The 24071-nt window shown below is 42.3% G+C and overlaps 3 protein-coding genes across 3 annotated transcripts in view; 1 reads left to right on the forward strand and 2 right to left on the reverse strand.

The window, feature by feature from the left end:
- LOC105691578 (cAMP-specific 3',5'-cyclic phosphodiesterase) overlaps positions 1-24071 on the reverse strand; it is a 290405-nt gene that overhangs the window by 229462 nt on the left and 36872 nt on the right. The window lies entirely within an intron of this gene.
- On the forward strand, positions 1905-7065 carry LOC105691577. Its single transcript, XM_012410138.3, has 4 exons — positions 1905-4891; positions 4990-5061; positions 5208-5327; positions 5403-7065. Exons 1-4 carry the CDS (start codon positions 2534-2536, stop codon positions 6744-6746), a joined length of 3894 nt encoding a protein of 1297 aa, XP_012265561.2. The 5' UTR covers positions 1905-2533; the 3' UTR covers positions 6747-7065.
- Positions 7063-24071, reverse strand: part of LOC110117339 — a 91262-nt gene continuing 74253 nt past the window's right edge. The window contains exon 5 of the mRNA XM_048654720.1: positions 7063-7215. The gene's annotated coding sequence lies outside the window, so the exon portion shown is untranslated. The remainder of the gene's footprint in view (positions 7216-24071) is intronic.

A 24071-nucleotide genomic window follows, 5' to 3' on the forward strand; every position in this document is an offset into this window, starting at 1 on the left:
TCTTGTTTATTTCCAGACTCAAGGTGGGATGAATTTCCTCACAAACGATGTTATAAATAAGCCCAGTTGCACGGATTTGTGCATCGTCTAAATTAATTCTCAGATTAGAAACGTGGGCGGAGTTCCGACGAGCTTTCCAAGCCGATTATCAACGAGCGAATTATCAAACTGGAGAAAAATAGCTGAATTTTGACTGCTCGCGATTGCGTTGTTGCTGCGACAAGATGTTAAAATATAAAGTATCAGAAAATAGTTTGTATGATTTTTAAAATAATTGGAAATCAGAAATTCAACTACATACTTGTTTTTCTTTTTTTTATCTCTCCAGTGCTTTCGGCCTTTGGCTCGAGGTCGACATGTGAATTTCACGCGCGTCGTTACGTGCTTTGATCAAGAATACGCCGTTGGGGGATCTTTTATCCCGTAACCCCCTACCGCAACGCGGAAAAAGGACACCAATTTGCACCTGTGTCACGATTAGATTTACGGAATATCGCCCTCTTGTTGACCTCGTCGTGTTTTACACGGGCGAAGGTTTTCCCTTCTACCGTGTAACGCGGACGACACGTCACTTCCCCGGATACGAGATGAAAATAAACTGCAATAAGAGATAAGCTTGTTGTTTCCCTATCTCCAGCTAGATATTCATCTATATGGCAAACAGGATGAATTCTAAAATTTGTTACAGGCAGATTAATGGAGACAGGCGACTTATCCTACGCATTATTTCGGAAGAGAGCTTTTCACTTTCGCATAGACGTGTCAAAATAATGAACAGAATTTCGACAAATTGAATATAGTAAAGCAATAACATCGAAAAACCGTCGCCCATAACGATATAGAGCGAATGAATTTGGGATTCGGTTGAAAATAGAGCTTCGACACAAGCAGAAACGGCTCCATCGCACATACGAGATCATATGGCTCTTCCCGAGGTTCTTCCGTTTTCAGATAAAAAGAGGGACCGGGATGATCTTGGTTTAATCTCGTCGTGCCTTTCGTCGGCCTTTGGTGCACAGCCCATTCGCAGAAAGAGAAGGGAACTTCTGTGAAGGAGAGAGAACTCCTTTGGTGCTTCTATTACAGCGCTACTTCCTCTTACTTACGAACGAACAAAGAAAAAAGGGCCAGTCGAGATCCCACGATGACTCCAGCTGTTCAGATAAGCGAGCAATGCGAACAGATATTTCTCCATATTTCTCAATTTTATTTATAAATCGCGACGAGAATTAAAAATTCGATGCGTCTGGTGGTAAAAAAAAAAAAAATAATATAACACGAGCTCGTCCTGGATAAAAATATGCATTTAATAAAGAAGATGTTTTCGTGAACCTGCCCGATCGATTTCACGTGGCATTCTGCGCGAGTACTCCTGAGTAACTTAAAGGAGGAAGACTCTTAGGATGGAATGAAAATTTTAGTTTCTGCCTTAGATGCTCGATCTGGTTCTCGATATCGAGATTCGGGGAGCAATTTTTTCACGATCCTCCGAACGATTCAAACTTAAGAGAATTGGAATTAATATTGTCCATTTTTTGGGTCAGAATAAGGAATGCTAAGTAAAAAAAATTGAGCTAGCTTATCAAAACCTGAAAGTATAGAACACAGTATTCTGTGGTATCAGGTGAGTAGGTTTTTGGTTTTTCACCTATTGATTTTCAAAATTCACCGATAGTGTCTTCGATGTAACATTAGATTACGTAGTCGTATTCGTTGACTTATGTATTGGGTTGCGTGCCAGTGTTCCAGAGGGTACCAGTATTATATACATGAACGGATATATGTATACGAGTGTCTCATTTCAAAGCGCATCTACGTCACCGTGCTACATCTTACCAATGTAAAGCGAACGCTGGGACAACAAAGCAATCGCCCTCGCCCAGCCGGCGAGACGAGTTTAACAACGAAATTCACGGATCGTTGATTATCGCAGATGATAATTGCAATTAAAACTGCCAACGAATGCAAAACTTATGACAACCGTATTTCAATTATCACTCGGTCGGTCGTGTTAATGAAATACCGATCAAGTCGGAGGTGCACTGCAGTTGATTTATTTCGAAAAAATTGTCAAGACGATTTCATAATCACTCGACGCAATTAAAGTTATCGATCGAGCGCCCAATTTCACTATCCGAATCTAATGAAGACAGTAAATTGTGCCCGTTGAAACAATCCAGCATCTAAACGTCACGCTCGCCAGTAACTTGAGCCTATTCTGTTTTCATGTCAGAATCTGTCATTTCCAACCACTGTCTTGGCCACAGTTGATATCTAAATCGTCAGTAGTAATGCGGCAAGTTGATCCAGATATTTTCAACTCATCATAAAGATCTGATATAACTTTAGGTGCAAGAGTTCAAATTTCGTTTTCATAATTATTAAAAAAAAAATGACCTGATCCTTTGGTACAAAATTATCGCCGATTCTCCTCGGGGAGATGTAGTCCTGCAAGAGGACAACAAAATTTCGCGCAAATGATTCGGTTATCGGGAGGAGCAGATGTACCTGAAATTACCAGGAACGGAAAGACATGTCCGATGCAGAAGATACGGAAGCAGTTCCGACGCCGACAGAAACGCCAGAAGCGACGGAAACATTGTCACACGAGGATATCCCGTACAATGAATCAACTCCGGAAGAAAAGGCGGCGGAACAATCATCGGAGGAGAATGTAGCAGACAAAAGAGACGACGACGGTAATAACCCCGAAAATGAAGGTGAAGACGGAAAAGAGACGAAAGGAGATGAGCACGCGACTGCGGAGTCGTACGATACGGGGGAAAAGAAATCACAAGCTTGTCCACCGCCAAGGAGTAAATGCAGAGCACGCTCCCGAGATACGCGTCAGTGCAAAAAACACTTTCGCGAGATGATCGGTAAGCACGAGATACGAAACGACGAGTTGGAACAACGTGAAACGGATCTGCGTCAGCGGTTAGAGATGCTGGAATCTTCGATGCCAGCGGTGATGGTGTGGAATATTTGGAGGATGGCGCAAGGAGCGCCGGTTTCTCAACTCCGCGATGTCGTGCAAAAACAATTTTTGGGACCAGCAACGGCGATTTCGACTTGTCCGACCACACCGAGCCAGCACTGGGATTGCAGAGTCCGTGAAATTGAGGCGGAACGAAAACAAGCCCAGCATAGGGCCGAAGAGGCGCGACAGGTCTTCGCTATTAAAGACGATGCCTTGAAGATGCAGAAGCAGCAGATCGAAGAGGCGAGAAAACTTCAAGAGGATCGAATGGCACAAGTTTCTAAGCTCGAGGAGGAGGTCAAACGTCTTCAGGAAGCACTGCAGAAAGCCCAAGGTGACGAGAATTTCTGCGAGACGGGAGAATGCGGCGAGATAAAATGCCGGCAAATGTGGCTTCAGGGTGTGTCCAGCGCTAGTTCGATCCATTCTACGGATCTCGAGTGCCTTGCGAGGCTTCAAGATCTCGCGGAGGCGGAGATTTGCATGAAACGACAGATAGCGGATCTTGAACGCAGGGAGTGCGCGTACATGCGGACACTCCAACAGGCGGATGAAATGTGGGCTAAAATGGAAGACGACAACGCAAACAGCTTGGGTGACCTCAAAGGACAGTTGGGAGCAAAAATCGCCGCGAATCAACAGCTCGCGGGTCGAATAGTGGAGCTTGAAGACGAGATCGAAAAGCTCAAATCACAACTGACCAAAACTACGGCCGCGCTATCGGAATACAAGGAAAAAACTTTCACCGACGCGAGTCTTGGCGACGTGGACGTATCTACGGAAGAGAAAAAGGAACAGACCGAAGAGATCGAGGGGATGAAGGATACGATTAACGGCGATGCGACAAACGAAGCACGAGACACGAAGTCACTCGAAACTAGAATGTCGCTGAAATCTGATGAAACTGAGAAGGAGCGAAAGGCGACGACTCGGCGAGAAGAAGACACGAAATACCCACCACCCGGAGAAACTCTTCAAAATCGAATAAAAACCGAGAAAATATCTGTGACTGCGGTCAACGAACCAATGGGAGAAAAACTCTCAGACTCGGGGATTCTCGGTAGACGAGTGAAATCCGAAGAGGCCCGGCATGACCCGAAGGTTACTACTGCAGCGGAGTCGGTGCAAGTTAAACCTGAATACGAAGAAGCGGAAACCCAGTCGATGCCCGATAAACCCAACCATGAAAAGAAAACTACGGAAGTTCAAGTCCAGTCTCCGGGTGTTTCGAAGGTTGAAATCAAGCGGGAAGTATCCGGTAAACACTCGGTTGAGCAGCAACAGGAAATCATCCCACCCAGACAAACTTCGAAGTCCGAAGATAGAGGGTCTCTGGCTCATCTTCTAAAAGCTCCGACGGAGGACAAGGATACTGAAGTGCCGGTGGAATCAAGGACTACGAAATCGCTCGTGGATCAAAAAGAAGCTCATCAAGAGAATCCTCCAGCAGCCTCTCTGTCTGCCGAGACTCCGGAAGTAGTAGCAGCAGCTCTTGAAACCGATACAAAAACCGTTTCACCACCGGCATCCAGGCTAACTGTCAAATCTGATCTCGAAACAGCACCTGAATTATCAGCACACACAACCTCCGAATCATCGCCTATTGCGATCGTCGATGGACCCAAGGCTGATGCGGACACCGCTGAGGTCATTGCGACCCCCGTCGTTACTCCCGTTGTGAGTGACTCCAAACCGATAAAAGAAGTTACATCTGAACTACCACCTGAACCGGAAATCGCAACGCCTCCCGTACTTGTAAAACTGGAACCAAAAGTCGAAGCTGCCTACGGTCCTACTTACGAGGAAACTTTCAAAGCAGAGCTCGAAGACACCTCCGACACGTTGATTATCCCTGTTCAAACCATGCTGTCCTGGTACAGGATTACCGCATGTCTCCAAAGACAAATTTTGGTAAACGTAACACAGTCTGTTCTCAGTAATTATTTTATGACCGCGATGCATCGAAAGAATTATCAGATCAGACTATTTGAATAATGATTTCTGCTTAGATTTGTCCGCGTTGTTCGTCGGCGAATAGCGAAATAAAAAAGATGCTGGAAGAAATCAAAACCTGTTTGGGGGTGAGTTCGTAAAAAGTATCGACCCTCAAAATACCGGAAAGCCACCAAAGTGCTTGAAAAAATTTTAATTTTTGAATAAATGTCAAAGCAAATTATAACATATCAGTCAGGAATATCTCAATCTCAATGTCAATTTGATATCGCAGAAAGACGCTCCCGATTTATCAGAAGTCAAGTGTCCTAAGGCTGAAGAAGATGCGATGAATTCGGGCGGTGTGTCTCAAAAAAAAGGTCCCTGTATCTGCAAGCCGAACACCTGCCCTTTGGTGAGTACTAATTCCACGGCAGTATTTTATTTCAGAAAATTTCGCGCATTCCGTGTAACCATGTTTCCGGTTCAGGAAAGGATTCCAGGCACGACTTCGGAAGAGGCCCAAGCTAGCGTTCGGATTCAAACCGTAGTCGACGAGCAATCGCAGACATCGATACCGGTGAGGATCCCGAGTCGAGAGAACAGTATTTCAAAATCTAACAAAGGCTGGAAAAAAACTAAGGAGAAACTGAAGCTAACAAGCATCGACGAAGGTACGGAACCTGACCGAGTGAAGCAACGTTCGGGGTCAATACCACATTTGAAAGACGAGGCTACCGTGACGGTAGATGATATTGGCTCTCAAACGGAAGCCGTCCGAAAAGCCTTTCCCCCTCCGATCAAAGCGGACGACAAAGCTTGCGTATGTCCGACTGGGGTATGTCCGAAGAATAAGTTGGAGAATGCTCCGTCTTACGGCGAATGTAGACCGGGGGAACTCCCCGCGAGTACGAAACAAGTTCGGCAAACTAGAGAGTACAAAAGCACGGCAGACGCGATCCTTGCGCCAGCGATAAAAGTTTTACCCCGTAAGGAGGACAGAGAAAACGCACGAACTAACGAGTCTAAAACGCGTAACTTCGATTCAGAAAGCAACGCGTCTACTTGCTGTATTTGCGGGAAGCCAGTAACTCCGGTATCCTCGAAGAGGGCCACAGCCATACCTACAAAATCGTCGTTCCGTAGCAAAGCAATGTTGGCGTCGGACAATTCGGATAATGATTTCCTTTGCTGTACGTGCAAGGAAAAGAATTCTTCGGACGCTAGACCGAAAGGTTTTGCAGCTAGTAAGAATTCCGAGAAATTTTCGGCATCGGCCCGAGTCTTGCAACGAGAAAAACCGCCTTCGGGTGTCATGAAAATGTCGTGTAGTCGCGACGTTTGCTGCCCTTGCGATGAGCAAGAAACTCACGTTATATTGAAGTCGCTAGTTGGTAATTCAGAAGTACATGGATCGAAGACAAAACCAGAAACGAAAGATGTCTACTGTCTGGCGAAAATAGCGCGAGACAAATCTTCGAAAACAGAATCCCAACAGCGCAAAGATAAAGGTATCGTCAAAACTACAACCCCCAGTACGTCCAGCGGCCTTTCCGGTCAGATCTCATCCTGCTCAAGCACCCACAAGGAATCCAAAACGACGGAGAGCTCGAGCTCCAACGTATGCTGCTCGAACATCGAGCAAGTCGTTGGGATGCCGAAAAAAACCGGCAAGGGAAACAAATGCATATGCGATGGTCAGAGAACTAAAGGTCATGCGGAAAAATGCGCGTGTGGTGATGACGATCGGTCAAAGCTCACCAATAATCCGAATGAAGCGGAACGCACCAAGTTCGGTTCGTGCTGCCCACCGGGATTATTTTCTCGGGGATGAAAAAAAAAAAATTCACGTTGCGCCGAGTCGCTGCAACAATATTTTCATCCGACATACATACCGTTGATACTCGTGTCTTTTAATAATATATCGATTACCTTGTACTTTTGACCATGTATATATACTCTGTAGTGCACGCAATGATTATTTTTTGGATGGATTTTGACGAAACCTACGTGATTATTAGCAAATAAAAAGCTAGATGAATCGTAATCGTACATGAGTTTCAACTCACCGAACGTTGGCTAAAGTGTGTCTTCTCGAACGAAGATTATGATACCCACGCAGCTCCCCGATGCTGCCTTGTTCCGCCTGCATTCTGGCCTGCGCCGTTGCGGCTGCTGTGGCAATCACGGGGTGCTGGTGTCCGGGAGGAGCACCCGACGTGGTGACACTCCTACGGGCACGCCACCCGGATCTGCTTCCACCTCCTCCGCTGCTAGGCGTCGGTGACTTTTTCTGGTACGGCCTGGTAAAACATCGTCGGAGTTACAAGGATTCAGAATTAGCGCATCGAGCGGCAAAAAAGAAAAGTTATCAAGTGTCAAACTTGCGGCCATGAAAAAAAGTTCAGAGCAACAAAGGAACTTCAATTATTATCACATCGTGCGGCGGAAGTAATGTGAAAAAATACGCGGAGCCCACGGACCAAAAAAAATTAGAGGTAGCATAAAAAGTATATTAAGAATTGCGCGCAGTTTTCGTAGGCATAGTTTGCTCAACGAAAATTGGTGGAATCGGTCAGCACGAGGCGAGTAAACTAGACATGTTTATCCACTCTAGGCTAAATTATATTGGGCAAAAGTGAGGAGATGTCGAGGGGTCAAAACAAAAAACAAAAAATTGGAATTCAGCCAACTAGTTGGCCGTCTTAGCGGTTGGTTGATCTCGCAATGGTTGCCTGATGGTCTACCGGGATGTAAACCAGAAGCACATCCTGACCACTTCTGCGCTACCCAGACCAACTTCAAGATGAAAGTAGCAAAGAGCCATAAATTCGCTTGTCTTCGACACGCTCCGGTTACGGGAAAAGGCGAAACTCGGATACTCGTCGAATAGGGGGTTCGACTTCTGCGTGATTTTAATTAATGTTATCCCCGATTTGAAAATTATTGCTAAATTCTCGTCTTCGCCGCCATAACTTCACCGTCAAAAGTTTCGAATAAAAATGACGAAAAGAAAATTATTACTCGCCGTTCTCCGTCTCGATTTCCCAAGAAAGTCGTAACAAACTAAAAGTGAAAACTTGATTTCTCTGGGCAAACGAACTTGGTCGCTCAAGTTACGTACACTAAACTTTGCTAAAGTGGGTGGGAATTCGAACCCTTCGTTCGGTAATTCGTCACGTGTATCGAAATCGAACCCCGTCGGTGTCAAACGTTATTGCAATCCAAGAATAACGAATCCCAAACTCATTTTGATTTTCGTGAAATAAAACGACCGGGCGTTTCGCTGCTTTAACCCCGCCGGATTGTGTAACGTAAGGACTGGGCTCCTTGCCAATAGTTGCCAATCATGTCGCGGTTCTTTACATTCATAATCACAGTGAATAAAGTTGCGAAATAATATTGAATTCCAATAGGCATGCAACAGCGAAGTCGAGAGGGGGTATTATCCTCCGAAGTAACCAACGCCCCTCAAGCTTCCATATTGCTCGCCGCATATTCTCATTCCTATTGGTACATTCTATCCATTCGAGTCAAATGTGTCTGACAACGAGAGGAGAGTTTACGTCCATTGAAAAGCCACTTCAGACCGTTGCAGCACTCCAGCGCTGAATATTTCTCTCCCTATACTTCCCGTAGCTGGGTCGCATTTCCGCATTCGGTACGTGCAGATGCCACCCACCAGTTATACCACCAGCATTTCACTACGAACTGCCTGACATCCGAGGAGTAGTTATGCCGCTGCCGGTTCGTCCGATAAACTCACGCGTACCCAAGTTGTATTTACTCCAAATGATGTCAATTAACATGGAAATATTTACAAAACTACAAACTCAATTATCGCGCAGCGCCGATCTTCCCGAACTTTTTTTTTTTATAGTATGACGTTGTACGCTCGTCTTCGTGATATCGAAATACATAACAATACACCGAAATGCGTCGAGACAGAAAATTTCAAATTATCGCGACACGTAAGAATGATACATTGGAATAATGTGAAATGAAAAATGTTGATTTTTGGCGCAGAACGAAGATGTTGCAAAGGTGACGCCCTCTGTCTTTTCCGATTTTCTCGTCAAAAATTAATTTCTTTTCGTCTCCCTACGTATTTTGGAGATCATCGTGTTTTCACTACTCGCTTCAAGATGCGATTTGGCACCAATTTTTTCAGCGAAGATTCCGACGAATATACACTCGCGAAATGGTTTTTGTCGAGGGCGAACAATCGATCTCGCATCTTGCTCTGACGCCTTGAGTTCAAGGTGTGGGCGAAATGGTTCCGCGTGGAATATCAACAGGTTGCGAGTGGCAAGCTAGGCGCATTTATTCGGAAGAAAAGTCTGGGATCTATATTCCTGTAACTACAAGCGTGACCGTGAAGCGAGCTCAAGAGAGAACGACGACGATGACGTAGGTATGGGTGGGTGTACGTGAACCGAATTTCACACATCCCCCGCCATCGGGCATGAATTTATTCTTAGTGAAGGGCAAGTGAGGATGAAAGGGAAATTGCGATTGCCGAATAAAGCCCATAGGCCTTACGGTTCATTCCCTCGGCATTAATTGGAGGTACCAAACTCTGCGAGACCACGAAACTCTCACTTATCGTTAAAAGGGTTTGGGTTTCCATTACAGTGCGATTATCATTCCATATCGTGGCACTTGAGCGCCGATGCCAAGCTCACAGATAGTCCGGAATTTTGAACGAAACTACAAGCCGATTACGCTGAATATCCAGTACGACTGGGTACAGCTTCAGCGCCTCCTCTCGAAAACGTCTTTGTTCAATTCATACAGCTGAAGAATTTCAAGCACCCGTTGAAATGATGTATATTCCTCTGTAAGCCCGGCGCACTTAGATGGTCGTACGTGTGATCGGGTAACCCATTATCAGAGGTATATTAGCTATGCTGTGATATCGAAGCTACGCGATCTGCCTACATTCATATTGAATTACTACAAGCGTTCCTCCAACGTCAGGGAAAACGACGAGTCACCAAAAAAAACCGCCCGCTTCTAATTACCACGTCAAATGACTTTTGTCACATTTGGAAGAAATTGAACTTCAAAATGGTAAACAAAATTTCCCTATGCTTTTGCTCAAGAATTTTTAATTAGTAGATGCTTTTCCTACGCTCGTCAATTTTCTGAAAAAAAAAACCACAGGAAATTCAGTATCAACGAGATACGCGATCTTTATGATTCCCTGATCTTACTCGGTGTACTCGGATTGCAAATAGGCATCGTTCTACCTGATATAACTCAGAGAATTCATCGTCTTGTATAAATAAATGCCACTGAGAAGCAAATTCTGTTGAGTGCGTATAAGGTAAGCGCGTACAGCCCTGAGCTCGGAGGTAGGTCATAAATTTGCTTGTTTTCTTTAGGCGGAGAGCTTTCATTCCGTTGTCCAATGAAGCGGTAGAGATCATCAATTTCTCGCCTGTCTAGTGACCACCTCCCCCAACGACATATTTCAGCATATTGATCACGCCATACATATTTTGAATATATACATCGTGCGCCGCCTCACGTTTCTGGTAGGACAATAAAAACGCAGGCAACGAAATTATTCACATTCGGTGATATCGCAGCGGACATATGGAATTCCGTTCGTGTTAACGAACGAGCGTTTGTTTCTTATCACGCCGTGTTTGTCCACTGATTATCGTCATCCATTCATTTTTTCCACACGGGTTCCGTCGTTTCGAGGTTACGAATCAATTCCTATACAGATCTGATTACCGATTTTTTTTTTCCGGTCTTGGCCCCGCTCACGGGCAGTGAGCCAAAATAAAACGTCGAATTAAGTTGTCTTTGATACGAATGAAAACGTGACTGAACTGCAGCATTTCCGTTTTTCGAGTTAAATATAAAATGCAGGTATACTATAGCCTCGGATATTGTTGAAAATATACCGAAAAGGTTGGCGTTTAAATTTACCTCGCCGTTGCTGCGTCTATGACGAGACGTTCGCCGTGTGGAGTACGGTAAAAATGAGGATCAGAAATTTTTTTTTTTTTTTTTTCAACGCCTCCAGCCATCAGCGGCGAACTCGATTCGACGATATACCTTGCACAGGTGAAATTGGTTTTTGAAAAAGAGGCATGATCAAAGAAGTAATTTTTCAAATATGCATGCACGTGTACCGACGTGTGCCTACATTATTGCCCATTCATATTCACACGAGTCGTTTTACGATATACGATAATATGAATATTTTTCGACATACCTAACGCCGAGTATGTAGAAATATTTCGTAATGACGCGCTAGAGGTGCGTGCCTCGCAATTCTACACGAGTTAAATTCGCTTCTGGCTCTCATTTATATTTTATTCTAGAACCCCTCTTTTATAGCCTGAACGACGGAAAATTCGGAAAGCTCCTCGAGGGACCAATGGCATCCGAAACAGTGGGATACGGCCAAATGCCACACTTTGTAATTCAATGGCCAGGGCGAAGCTAAGACGCTGGGTTTAATAAATTAACCATGTATATAAATTCGACGCGGTCGATCGCCGTAAATAAATAACGTATGAATTGCGGCCGTCTCGAACGTCAACGATGTCACAGCGACGACACCGTTACCTCATCATTTAATTTTCTTCGCCATTTTCACTACACACCGATCGGGGTTCGAAAAAGTGTGCTTTACGTCAATTAAATTCGTAAATAGTCAGTCGTAACGTTCGTCGAGTATAATTTGTTGATCTCGACAGCTCACCTATCCGTTGTCATTTGACCTTGGGAGCGTCGAGATGTAACTCGAACTCTTTCACTGAGAAAACACTCGCTGTAAGACAAACACTCGATTGTTTTCGCTTTCAAGGGCGACGCGATACCTTCAAGATGTATTCCGTCGGATGAGGTCTTCCCCAGCGAAGCTTCGATTTGAAAAAAGCAACACGGGCTGGATAATACATATTTCTCCGTACCTCGTCTCACGGATTCCGAATTTCCAAGGGTAGTCCGATGAATTATGAGCGATCATAATCAACACGGAGGACAGACGGGGTGGAGTTTGTTGTTAAGTAAATGCCGTTCAACGTCCGCCCCTGCGCAGTCTGGGTCATCGGAGTTCATCCGGTCATAACTAAGCTCGAGCTACATCGGAATTAATTCAAAGTTCGTCCGGAAATCGAGACGTGAACGGAACTAATATTCCCATTACAAACGGAAGTTTGATAATACGTTAGCTTCGCTCACCCCCCCCCAGATAACAGCTGTTAAAGACATTCTTGGCTCCAACTCAGAAATCATATATAAGGGTAAAAATCGTTGAGTTACCAAACTCCACGGGGGGTATAGATATAAATACGATCGCCTCATTCCTAACCCCGCGACCTGGATCTGACCAGGCAATGAATATCCCCGTATTTTTTGACTGCCCTTATTACGTTTCTCCCAGTTTGACATGTATATGTGTGTACATTTTATTTTTCGTTCTCTTCTTGCGCCCTTGCGTACAAAATTATAATCACGAACATATTTTATAACAACTTATTCTCAAGCTGCCAAGAAAATAATACCGTCTGATAATTCGTTGTTTTATTTCTTTATTTTTTCTTATTCCTTTCTTTCGGTATAATTCGTTCTAATGATTTTTGTTTCAAACTTTCAAGGGACTCGGCCAATTATCAATTCCAATACCAATTAGAGTATTCAATCGTACCGCGATGTGAATTTTTTTGATAAAAGTGAGGCCGTCCGAAACGTGATATATACGTATAATATACCGACGCAGCGGTGTATCGTATTGTATTTTCTTCGATGGAAATTTATTCACGTAAACTTCGGAGATACGTAAAAGTACCGAGTTAACTTTGCGCGACTTATGCACATAGTTATAATACGCGAACGTTGAATAATGTTCATTCCACCCACATGAATTTCCAACGTTGATTTACCGTTCGGGTCAAACCAACTAAAATCTATCCAAGTTTATTCATGGCCATAACCATTAGCATGACTCAGTTTCGGCCAACGATTTCTCATCCCCTTGAGGGTTCCCATAAACAGCTATAGTCGCACCCGCGGCGTGATGTCAACTACGGGGCGGTGCTTCAGAAATCGTAGGCCTAAAACAACCAACATTCAATCTCCAGTTTAAGCCCTTTACCCCAATTTCTGCATGTCGTATTATACTCAGATTTCCGGCTGCGTAAATATATATATATATCATAAATCCAAGTTCCTCGCGCACAGCGAAATAAACCACATTATACACAGGTCGTAACTGTACGACGCATACGTACGTGTAACGATCTGACCCATCTATGTTGCAGGATGTTACGTAGAGTTGTGTCTGTGTATGATAAAATTGACACATCGATAGGGAGAGGTAGGAAAGGCACAATGGCCAACTACCACCGCTAGTTCCATTCCAAACAAATCGATAAACGTTTCTCAATTATTCAGTCTACGTCCTCACGATGGAAACGGTATGGCTTGTCTAGTCAGCGCGAAACTCGAATTACCCCACCGTAGAAATGCGTATTTGACTTAACGAAGAGAGGAGGTACGAGGGCGTCAGGCATTCCGCAACTTCTTGTCCCCCGTCGCGCATATCTCTAAAATTTCTTGACGAACATTAATCAGCGGGCGACGGGGACAAAGGTGGTTGAACAATTTCGTCGAAACCGGATTAGAAAATTGGGTCGGATACGAAAGGACGGGAACAGGGTGTGTATAGAAACGATGATTCGAGCACGTAGAGTCAAACGTAGAAGATACCGTGGTGAGTTTTTTCGATGCCGCTTACGAGGACATAAAATGACATGGGATTCGACGAGGTGGACTTTTATATTTCATCCCGTTGAGATAAGGCCGCTGGAGTCATGCGATCCGTTTGAATCGAACCATGAAAACCAAAAGCACGTGAAAAAATTGAAGGAAGAAAATGTGGGAGAGAAATGGAAAAGTCGATTTTTCCCCCCCTGCCAGCCACGTCATTTGAAAGAACCGCAAACGACGATGTTTCCAAGGGGGTGATTTACAATCCAATTCCACAGAAAATACATCGTACCCGTAAGTATAATACGCGATAGAAATAAATATGGCTGCAGTCGGTGCCCTTCGAGCCAGATAAATAAACTGAATAACAAGTAATAATAATAATGCCTTCCAATGTATGGCACGAATAAATATCAATGCTTTATTTTTCTCGCGAGAGTATCGAATTTATGAGTTAACGTTACCCGTTCGCTGGATATGTACGTTTGCAGCGTTTGTCACGGCTGCAAAGTCCGCGGAATACTCTGATGTAAAATCGGGACTCCGACATCTCAATTCTTCTGTCAACTTGGCATAATTCACCTAGTGGAAATGGAAAACTCTTCGCCGTATGAAACTTCTAATCCTATCGTGAGCCCTCCCTATTATCGTTACACGGTGTACATTATTTGAGAATATAACGGCGTGATTAATTACAGGGAGTGAAGGGCTGCGGATCAGCAAAGGAGTTACGAACCGTGCGATGCAAAAACCAAAGACTAAAGTTCACCGTTGGTGAAAACTGCTGCTGCTGCTGCTGCTGCTGCTGCTGGTTCAACCGGTAGATTGTTTGTGACACCTCCGTCTTTATCGAGAGAATACAATTGTGCGTTCGCACAGCTTTGTTTAAATTCGCACGAGATTCCTCGTTTCTGGGGAATTGGCGGTTACTGCCGAACAAATGCTCGTTGCTTCGACTTTGAATTATTACATACTTGTAAAAAGTATTCGAAAACTTCCGTAACTATCCTATTAGTACGATTCAAAGCCCTTCGGTACGACATTTTGGAATACTTTATAGCTGCGGAGTTTTAAAAACTCACGAAAACAAAAATTCGAAAATTATGAACACCTTTACCTCCCTCCTTCTAATTTCCGAGCGTTTTATACAAAAATATATAAATTCAAGTCACAGGCGACACTTTAAACTTATAAAGCAATCGAATCTGCTTTTTTTCATCCCCCTCCTACATTCAAATGTTTTTATAAAATTTTGGAAAATCATATGCATAAAAAACTGTGTAGATATAGAGGACTATCGTGGGCGAAAGTTCACTTTACAGATTCGCCAGTTCAACTTTACGCAAGTTTCGGTGAATGTGAACAAGAGAAGAAATAAAAGAAAACGAGAAAAAATCTGGCGTGAATCCAATACACACAGAAAAGGTAGACACTCCACGGCAGTGTAACTGCATACAATAAAGGCGTTGTGCACCCTATAACCAGAGTAAAAATTTCGTGCTCACCCACCTGAATCTTAGAGGGTGGAATAAAAATTTTCGCATTGGTGCACCCCTCTTTCCCTTCGTACGAAATATAAACGGAGCGAGTAATTTTTTATCGTTATTCTACAAATTCTCTTCGTCAAATATTGGTGGAAAAAATATCTTTCATTCATTTATCCGAGATTTATTCGATTGTTCGTTCATTTCATGTGGATATTTTTCATTTCTATCGGAAGGAAAGTAGAACGAGAAGGAGTATGCGATAAAGAGGAGACCCTCCGGAAGAAACTGAAGATAAGAAGCAGGAATAAATGTGCAAATTTTAGGTACACGTACCAATTCATACATTACAGGCAGCTGCGTGTGTGAAGTGTTTTTTTAAAACCCGATACATCTTCAGGACTCACGTTTCCCAATTTTTCTTTACCCGTGGAAAACTTTTGCGATCCGATCGATTGAATAAAAGACCTCTAAAAAATTCATAAAATTATTTTTAACGATCGACGCGAAATTTCCCTACAGCGATAGGAGGAATTTGACGTTATGCAAGTTCGGAATCTGTGTCGGGTTTCAAAACCATGAACCGTATATTTTGTACCCGTACCTCTCCCCGGTAAGGCGACACTCCTCATCGTCTTCCTCCTCGATATCGTGCAATCGGGGACTCAGGCGATGCTGCGTACCTCCGGCCCCGGTCCCTTCGTCTCTTCGATTCTCTTCGGGCTCGTCGTCCAAGTCGTCGAGATCGTCCCCTTCGAGGTCACTGAGAGGGGCGCGTTCTTCGGCGTCGAGTAACTCGGGGGTGGTTTGCGAATGATGTCTCTGCAGGGAGGCCTTCTTTGGCTCGAAGGGCCCCCCCGCCGGGACTCTCGTTGACTCTGAACCCGAAGGACCTCCACCACCGGCCCCACCTGAGCCGCTGCCGGCACAAGGCAGGCAGCTGGACCACGCACCCCCCACTGCGGCACCCTCGCACTACGTGGCGTCGAAACGATAGCGGAATACGCCGCCGATGGCTGATTATCTTTCAGATCTCCGAGGACACCGATTTCTCTCAATTGATTCTCGTCTATCTATTATGATATGCTCACTTTCTCTATTTTGTAACTCTCCCTTTTTCTACGTCCTCACCGCCTCCTGCGCGTCACACTATTTTTATTCACCTTCAGACTTTTATAAAGTCGCTATTTAATGAACCGCGATTCGAATAACGTTTTTCCACTGCTTCAGCGGCGGATTGTCGGTGGTTTTGTGGTACAACATGTGATGATGATTTTTTAATATTTTTTTAAATTTTATTTGAAAAAAAAAAATTTTTTTTACACCACTTCATTCGGCTCAGATTTTACACAGGTACGTCGTTTCATCTACATTACCTCACTATTTCACTCGGTAATAATACTGTAGAAAAATTCAACTTTATATTTTCTACGTAGTCTTGTAATTGCCGACCGTTCACGAACGTGCTGATGAAAATTTTTATTTCTTTTTTTCTTCCTACCGTTTCGTTCTCAGTGAACGGCGCAGCCTGCGGCAACGGACATTTTTTAATTCCGTAGCTCTTACGGAATCTGTATTCATTATGTCCATGCGAAAATATATTTAACTGAGTAGCATAAAAATTTTTCGTAGATTACTTCCAAGGTACTTTTAATTTACCTCCGATTATCATCCAATTATACTTATTCACTGGAGAATTATATTAGGTATCATTTATTTATTGTCTCAATGTGTCATCTGTACGCGATTTTTTCGCGATTATAAATTTTTACTTTCTCCAAGAATTTTCTATGCGCACCCGTGTAACTATGAGACACGTCGTCGTTGACTTAATTCCAAACATCTTCACTAAACTCGACGATAACGTCACCCTCATTCGCGAAACGAAGAAATTTCGACAAAATCATCCATCAACGATTAAATTTTGTCTCTTCCTACTTTCTGCTTTTTTTTGCCAATTTTTTTGATTCCGTTGCTGTATTTTTAATTTTCCTTATTTTTCCATCACAATGTACCGGAACATTGCACGACTCGTACCAAATATTTACTGATTGCAACGACGATTGTTTTATTTTTGAAGATCTATCAATCTTCTGATCGCCCGACGAATATCTCTGTTTGCATATCGTTAATAACGACCCACCTGCAGCAGATTAGTAGCAGCTTTTCAACCTTGCAATTATCGAGGACCAGCCGCTCGCGTTGATCTTTAATTTCAACACGATGGTACTTTTTTTTTTACCGTGGAAAAATAAATTTCAGGTTGGAATTTAATATATTTTCAATTATCGACAGCAGGTTGATTCAATTACTCTGCATCGAAAGCGCCGAAAGGCTGGTGGTACCGCATACGTGTCCGTAATTCTTACTTTTTTTTGTAAGCGCAACTAATTTGACACGAAAAGATTGACGACGAACAATGATATAGTTAATTCACACAAGAATATACCGACGCTTCGGTCGATCCTGTTGTTTCTTCTTTCGCCGTTCTTTTAGAATTATTTTCTAACGATAAATAGAGTCAACAGCTAGCTAATAGCGTATAATTTGTATATTTGAGTTAACGATTACTTTGGTTTTTCTTATTTTTCATTTTAATTTTACTTTTTAGTCAATTTTTTTTCTTTTTTTCTCTTTCTCTTCTTTCTTTAAGGAACACAGGAATGATTGTCGACAGTAGAAAAGCACATGTATTATTACGTTACATAAAAAATCTTTCTCCAAAATCTCGTTATACACAGTCTTCTGCACGCGCTGGTTCGCTTCGCTTCTGTATCTTCTACTTTAAATTGAAAGTATAAAAATTAATTAAAAATTCTCAGTTTCGACCCACTTGCCAGCTGGGATAAGAATAATTGTACCTCGCGCATTATTATCATCTGATAGGCTACACGTAATATTAACTTTCAACGCTAAGTGCAGCTGATATGTAATTTTATACCAATCACGATATAATAGTATCCCCGTACATCCCGTACAATTTAGGGAAGAGAGGAATAAAAAAACCACTCAAATTCAATTTCGTATATTAAAAAATATGGTATTACTCATAATACAAAATTAAATTTACCGCGTTCCGATCAAATTTCCGAGTTGGAGTCGGTCGAATTTACCATACGAATATCATCGTGTGGAACAAAAAAAATTACCGTACTAAAGTTAGCGTTGTATGCACATGATTCCAATTAGCCGCGATTTGGTTTGTGATTTTTTGGTAACACAAAAATTATTGCGGGAATTTATTCAATTTTCCGTTTTTTCCCAGAGTTTTGATTGTGGACATTGAAACAGTTTATGCGCCGCATACACATTTGACTGTACGGCATAGGTGATAAATGGTACTCGGAATCGATAAAAAAATGTAATCGAATGAAGAGAGATTATAAATTGCGTCGAGAAACGCAATCCAGAAATTACTTCGCCTGCTCGGTTACGCCCAAATTCGAATTTTCCGAAGGAATCTATGCCCAACTCGAGTTGCGTGCGTATTGTAATTTTCAGCGATTTTGACGATATCGAAAAAGGAGAAAAGAAGTCGCCCTCCGACTGCAAAATCTACTTGACTCGGTCAGATTTTTTTTTACCCTCCCTCAATGAGATTATAAAAAAAAACGGCAAGATAACGTTACACGAAATAATGTCTGCGGATCGCAAACGTAAGGGATAAGAATGGATCGTCGTCTGCCGTAAGTTCAGTTTCCGATTGAATTGGTTTTCGGGCGGATTACTTTTGAAAAATTACTTCACCGTGGTACCAAGTAGAATTGATATTCGGCGTAGGAGGTTATTTCGGTAAATCAGAATACATTCAATGAAATATCTGTCGGTTGATCAATTGGCGATTGAACGCGTTTATTATGGTAAAACCTCTTAGGTATATCCGCTGATTAGGATCTGAGAAATAAGGCAAATAAAAACGGGACCACCGATGAAAAAGCACCATGGCTAAGTAATGAAATTAAATCCGCTATTTTTTTACCGAAGAGAAAAAAATATTAGGAGAAAAATTCGCTTGGTGATCGGCACGTCAATGTGCGTGATAGCATAAATTACCTACATACGATTGAAATTTGCGTCGCATCCGTTTGAGATAAAATGTTAATTCCGCTACTACGTAGTTTGCAATGATTATTTTGGTGTAAGTTTTTTTTTTTTTTTTTTCCACTTCTATATCACCTACAGCTGAAAACTTAATACTCTCTGAATATGTAAGTACAATAATTTTTCATTAAATCCCTTCATATCGCGGAGAACCACAAAACTCGAGCTCCAGAGATATCTTAATTAATTATAATAATCTTTGAAATTAATTACATTCATCACAATACATTTTACAGGCAGACTGGGTTGAATTGAGGATATTTATTATATCCCTAGTACCTAATCCGAGTCCAAAGGACATTTTGAAAAGGGAGAGTTGAAAATTTGGAATTATAAGCATATGATTTTTGATTATCTACCTTTAGCTCAGACACCCTTTGCGTAGGAATCCGTAATGAAGACTGTCAATAAAGACTCGACAAAATGTGTACGGGTAGATCTGAGTACCGCGAAAGCTCCGTGAAAAAAAAAAAAAATTGAGTAACGAAAGAGATAATAAAAAAAAAAAACAAGCTAATAATTTGATGTATCAGTTATGAAGGAGTCTGACGCGAGTTGGTCAAAGGTCATGATGTTTTTTTGAGTGTACAGCGCCCGATCGTTCCGACGTACACTGAAAACTCAAAGGGAATCAACCGTTCAACCACCTGGTTCAAGTTTCCACCCACGTTTCATTCCTTATATCCCATACCTTCGCGAAAATCCTCGTTCGCCGTCCTTCGAATTTATGTAGATATTTTTCGCGATATTATTCATCATCGGAAGATCTCGCGATACGTCGAGTCAAAGAAAAACCGAGGTCTGCAGACCGTAGCGGATCACGTTCCGGATTATGTGAGTTTCAGTTATCGGTTCAGCTATGAAGTGGTGGATGGAATAGAGGTAGGTGTTAGGTAGGTATGCGGCCGATGAGTTCGGAAGAGAAGAGAATTCCAACACTTTCGACGAGGACTTTTTTTTAAAAAAAGTTCTCAGATACCCGAGTGCACTTTTCAAGTAGAATGTACGTATCGAAAAACTTGAACTCTGAGGATGGTATTCTATTCCATTTTCCCTCGGAGATACGCGGGCATATAATATAAACATAAAACGCGAACGGATTGAAAATTTACTCTACATATTGTTCGGTCTGTCTACAGTTTCAAGAGTTGGTCACACGGGATTGCGGATCAACGGTGCTTTCGAATACATATGGATAACTTGGAGAGAAAAATGTTAAAAAATAAATGAAAATGAAAACGAGGTAAACGAAACGGGTACAGCGGAATTATCTCTTTTTCACGAACCCTCGAGTAATGACGACGTTGCCGAAAATAAAAGGAATCCCTTCGATCAAGTTTGCAGTCACATGTGTGGCGAACACATCCCAAGATCGCGCCGGATGATCGAATGAGCATGCGGATCCCTTCGAGTAATCCGATTTATAACGTATCATCGGGAGAAAATTGGCGAAAAGAGGAAAGGGATAGGAAACGAGAGGGGAATGAAATAAACAAAAAAATTAGCGAATGGGATCGGATACTGGTAATTTGATGGGATTGCTATCGCGGACCACGTGGCCGGGAACGAAGCGAATCTCTGGAATTCGTTCAGCCGTGTCAGAATGAAGAGCAGGCGGACATGGACAGATGCGGTGATGGGAGGAAGTAAGGAAGACAGGACTCGAAATCCCATTCGGTTCCCTCCCTCATCGCGTACGTTTGCAACAAGTTGCGCAGACAAATATATAGCTATACAACCGCCGTGTACTTCGGTCGATTCGATATCCGGCATAATTATGCTATTTTTAGTTTTTGTTATGATATATTTTTCCCTTTAAGCAACAGAAATAACAAATTAACTCAGATATAAAATTTGATTACTTTCAACGTAAAAAACGTAAAAATAAAATTCTCAATTTTTTTTTTTTTCAAGACCTAATCCCAGAGAGGGATGTATAACGTAATTGAGTAAAATTAAGCACGTTGCGTCGAAGCTCAATTGATCCGCAGAGGTGAATCGCGGTGAAAATCTAAATTTTGCACGAGTTAAAAAAATGTCTCAAAGGAGCCTGACGTCGAGTCAACATATCTGGTAGTAGATAGCTATAAATGTGATACAGTCCGCGAGGTGATACAGGCTATGTATATCCCTGTAATAAGGTATATAGGTATACCGATGCATTATGATGTCAGTACGCAATTCTAAAGCGTTGATGCATTGAGATTGATTACATCCATTTTTTTACCCCATTCATTCGTTTCAGCTGTAATGTACATATAGGTATGTTTTATATAGGTGGCTATGTATAGATTGTTATTAATGGGGAATTTGCTTTTATATGTCGACTATAATAATACGCATTATACCTATATATACGTACGCTACGTTCGATTATCAATCATATAACCAGAAGACCGCGAGACGATATCGAACGACTCCTGTTATGAAAAAACGAGGAGAAATAAATGTAACATTTGACAGATATTAGGTTAACCGTTGTTTCGCTCCAAAATTGATCGAGTTCAAATTGAATAAATTATACTCCGATGTCTCCCTGTTGCGTTCAAAATAACGAACGAACTGATTTCTGACACAACGTAGGTATACGTCAATCCGTACCGTAATTAGTGAAAAAAAAATAATAATAACAACGGAATCGGGGAGACCACTATAACGACGAAGCTGTAGAATTAAAACAGCCGTTGAAATTTTGGTCAATTGAAACAACGGCGAATGGTAGGATGAATCGTTTGTTTCTGCAGCACGCACGCGGTCGTTTGTTAACGACTCGATTTTACGATAATCGTTGGTATCATTTTCAATCCACGAATCCAGTGCGAGCACTCGTCGTATTCTGCATTATATTCGACCATGTAAGGGAAACCGTTCATTTTGCAGATATTGTTTTAAACCCGCGATCAGGTGTCAGGTCGTCAATTTGGCTCTTGTGAAAAAATAAAGCTACTCGACATTTCGATTAATTCTAACGAACGGTTGGGGGCATCGAGCCCACGGACCCCCCCGGATGAAAATAAAACTTTTTTCCTCATGTCTCCGCTGAGATCCGAACAAACGCGTGTCGGATTGATTTCTGATGTTTTCGAGCCCGCGCAGCTGCGATGCAATTAATTCTCTACGCCCGAATACGGTGTAAGTGGTGTAACTTAAAAATTTCTCCAATCGATCGAAAAACGAAATTTTCAAAGGGGATTTTGTGTCGGTGGATTAATTTTTCGATTCATTCGTTCACTCGCGCAGGATTGGGGCGCCGCTGATGGTGAAATTTTTCGATCCGAGATTCGTATTGAATTTTTATGTTAATTTCTGCAATAAATTTTCCATCCTTGATTAATAAATAGGAGTCGAACAAGAAAATGGTACAGCCGTGTACCACGGATGAATACGTATGGAATTAATGGAGAGTTTCGCTCATATTTTCGCGCTGAAACGGTACGTAATTAAAAAAGCAATTTATAAACAATCGGCGAACCAAGTGACGCGGTTCTATCGGCGAATCTATCATTCATCGTTAATTGCTCGTTGGTACACGCGATGCCTTTAAATCGATTACCATCGAATGTGGATTTTCATACGAGGTAACGTGATACACACGTGGAAACATATCCGTGACAATTTAGATAAGTTTGCTGAAATGAATATCGTATACATACGGGGCTATAACGATCGGAGATAACCCCTCTCAATTATTATTTATTTTTTTTCTTTCTTTCATTCTCTTTTTCTCTCGTACTAGTTGATCACCCCACAGTTCAGTTTCGGTTGTATCCATCTCGAAGGAGTCACGCGATCCCGTATTACGTATATAAATAAACATCGACGCGATCATCCATGTATCTATTTATCCGTTATCTATTTATTTATCCGAATCGTATAAATGAGAGAATCATGCTCGTTTGATTCTTATCCGACGATATTGCAAACTGACAACTGGAAATGAAGCACTTGGATATTATTTTAGTCCGACGAGAGTTATGATTCCGCGATCGGATAAGGACGAAGGTAAATATCGGCAGAAAATTAAAGATTTATACGAAAGTTAAGCGAAACTCCGCGCACTGCCGACTATACGTTTCATGTTATTTACGAGGTTCAAATATACGAGGGATGACGGCTGAAGATATTCAAGAGAAAAACTTGCCGCAAACAAGTTATGGCTGAAATTTAAACTTTCAACAATCGAACGGCTGCCGTTACTCCCCGACGAATAATTCTAGGCCCGGCACGATCGAGATAAGGTGGATATTATTATCATAGCGCAGTCGAGGATTTTCGAATTAAACTGGAATTACGTGTATTTTGAACGCGCGGGATTCCGTTCAGAGCACCACGCTCGCTCCACCTAAACTAAATCCATCCGCGCTGGTTAATTATTTTCCAAATATACATCCGTCTATATATTTCGTTGACGATAAACTACCTTCGGCGTACGATGTTTCGTATATGTCTATAGTCACTCGCTTACATGCAGAAACTATCTACGTCAACGAACACCCTGCGTTTCGGCAGAATTGCGCCATTAAATTCATTTGGTCGTAACGATTCGCGATATGCATAACTGCGTTTTATTCTCCCTTCTTATTCTTCGTCGTCTTCTTTCACTCGCCCAAGTTTTCCCCGTTCCGTATCTTCGACTCGTACTAGTTCGTCTGATTCTCCGTCTCATCTTCGGTCTTCCTCCGTCATTTTCACTCTCAAGCGCAAGGAAAAGCTTTTGTCCCTATCGGCGGTTATAAATTTTTCTTATTCCCAACCTACTACCCACCGCTACCTCCTATTTCCCTTCTCCCACAGCCGCGGTTTTCGCTCGGTTTTAATTGGTCGTGTTTCGCCTTCCATTT

The sequence above is a fragment of the Athalia rosae genome, chromosome 1, assembly GCF_917208135.1.
Source record: "Athalia rosae chromosome 1, iyAthRosa1.1, whole genome shotgun sequence".
Taxonomy (NCBI): Eukaryota; Metazoa; Arthropoda; class Insecta; order Hymenoptera; family Athaliidae; genus Athalia; species Athalia rosae.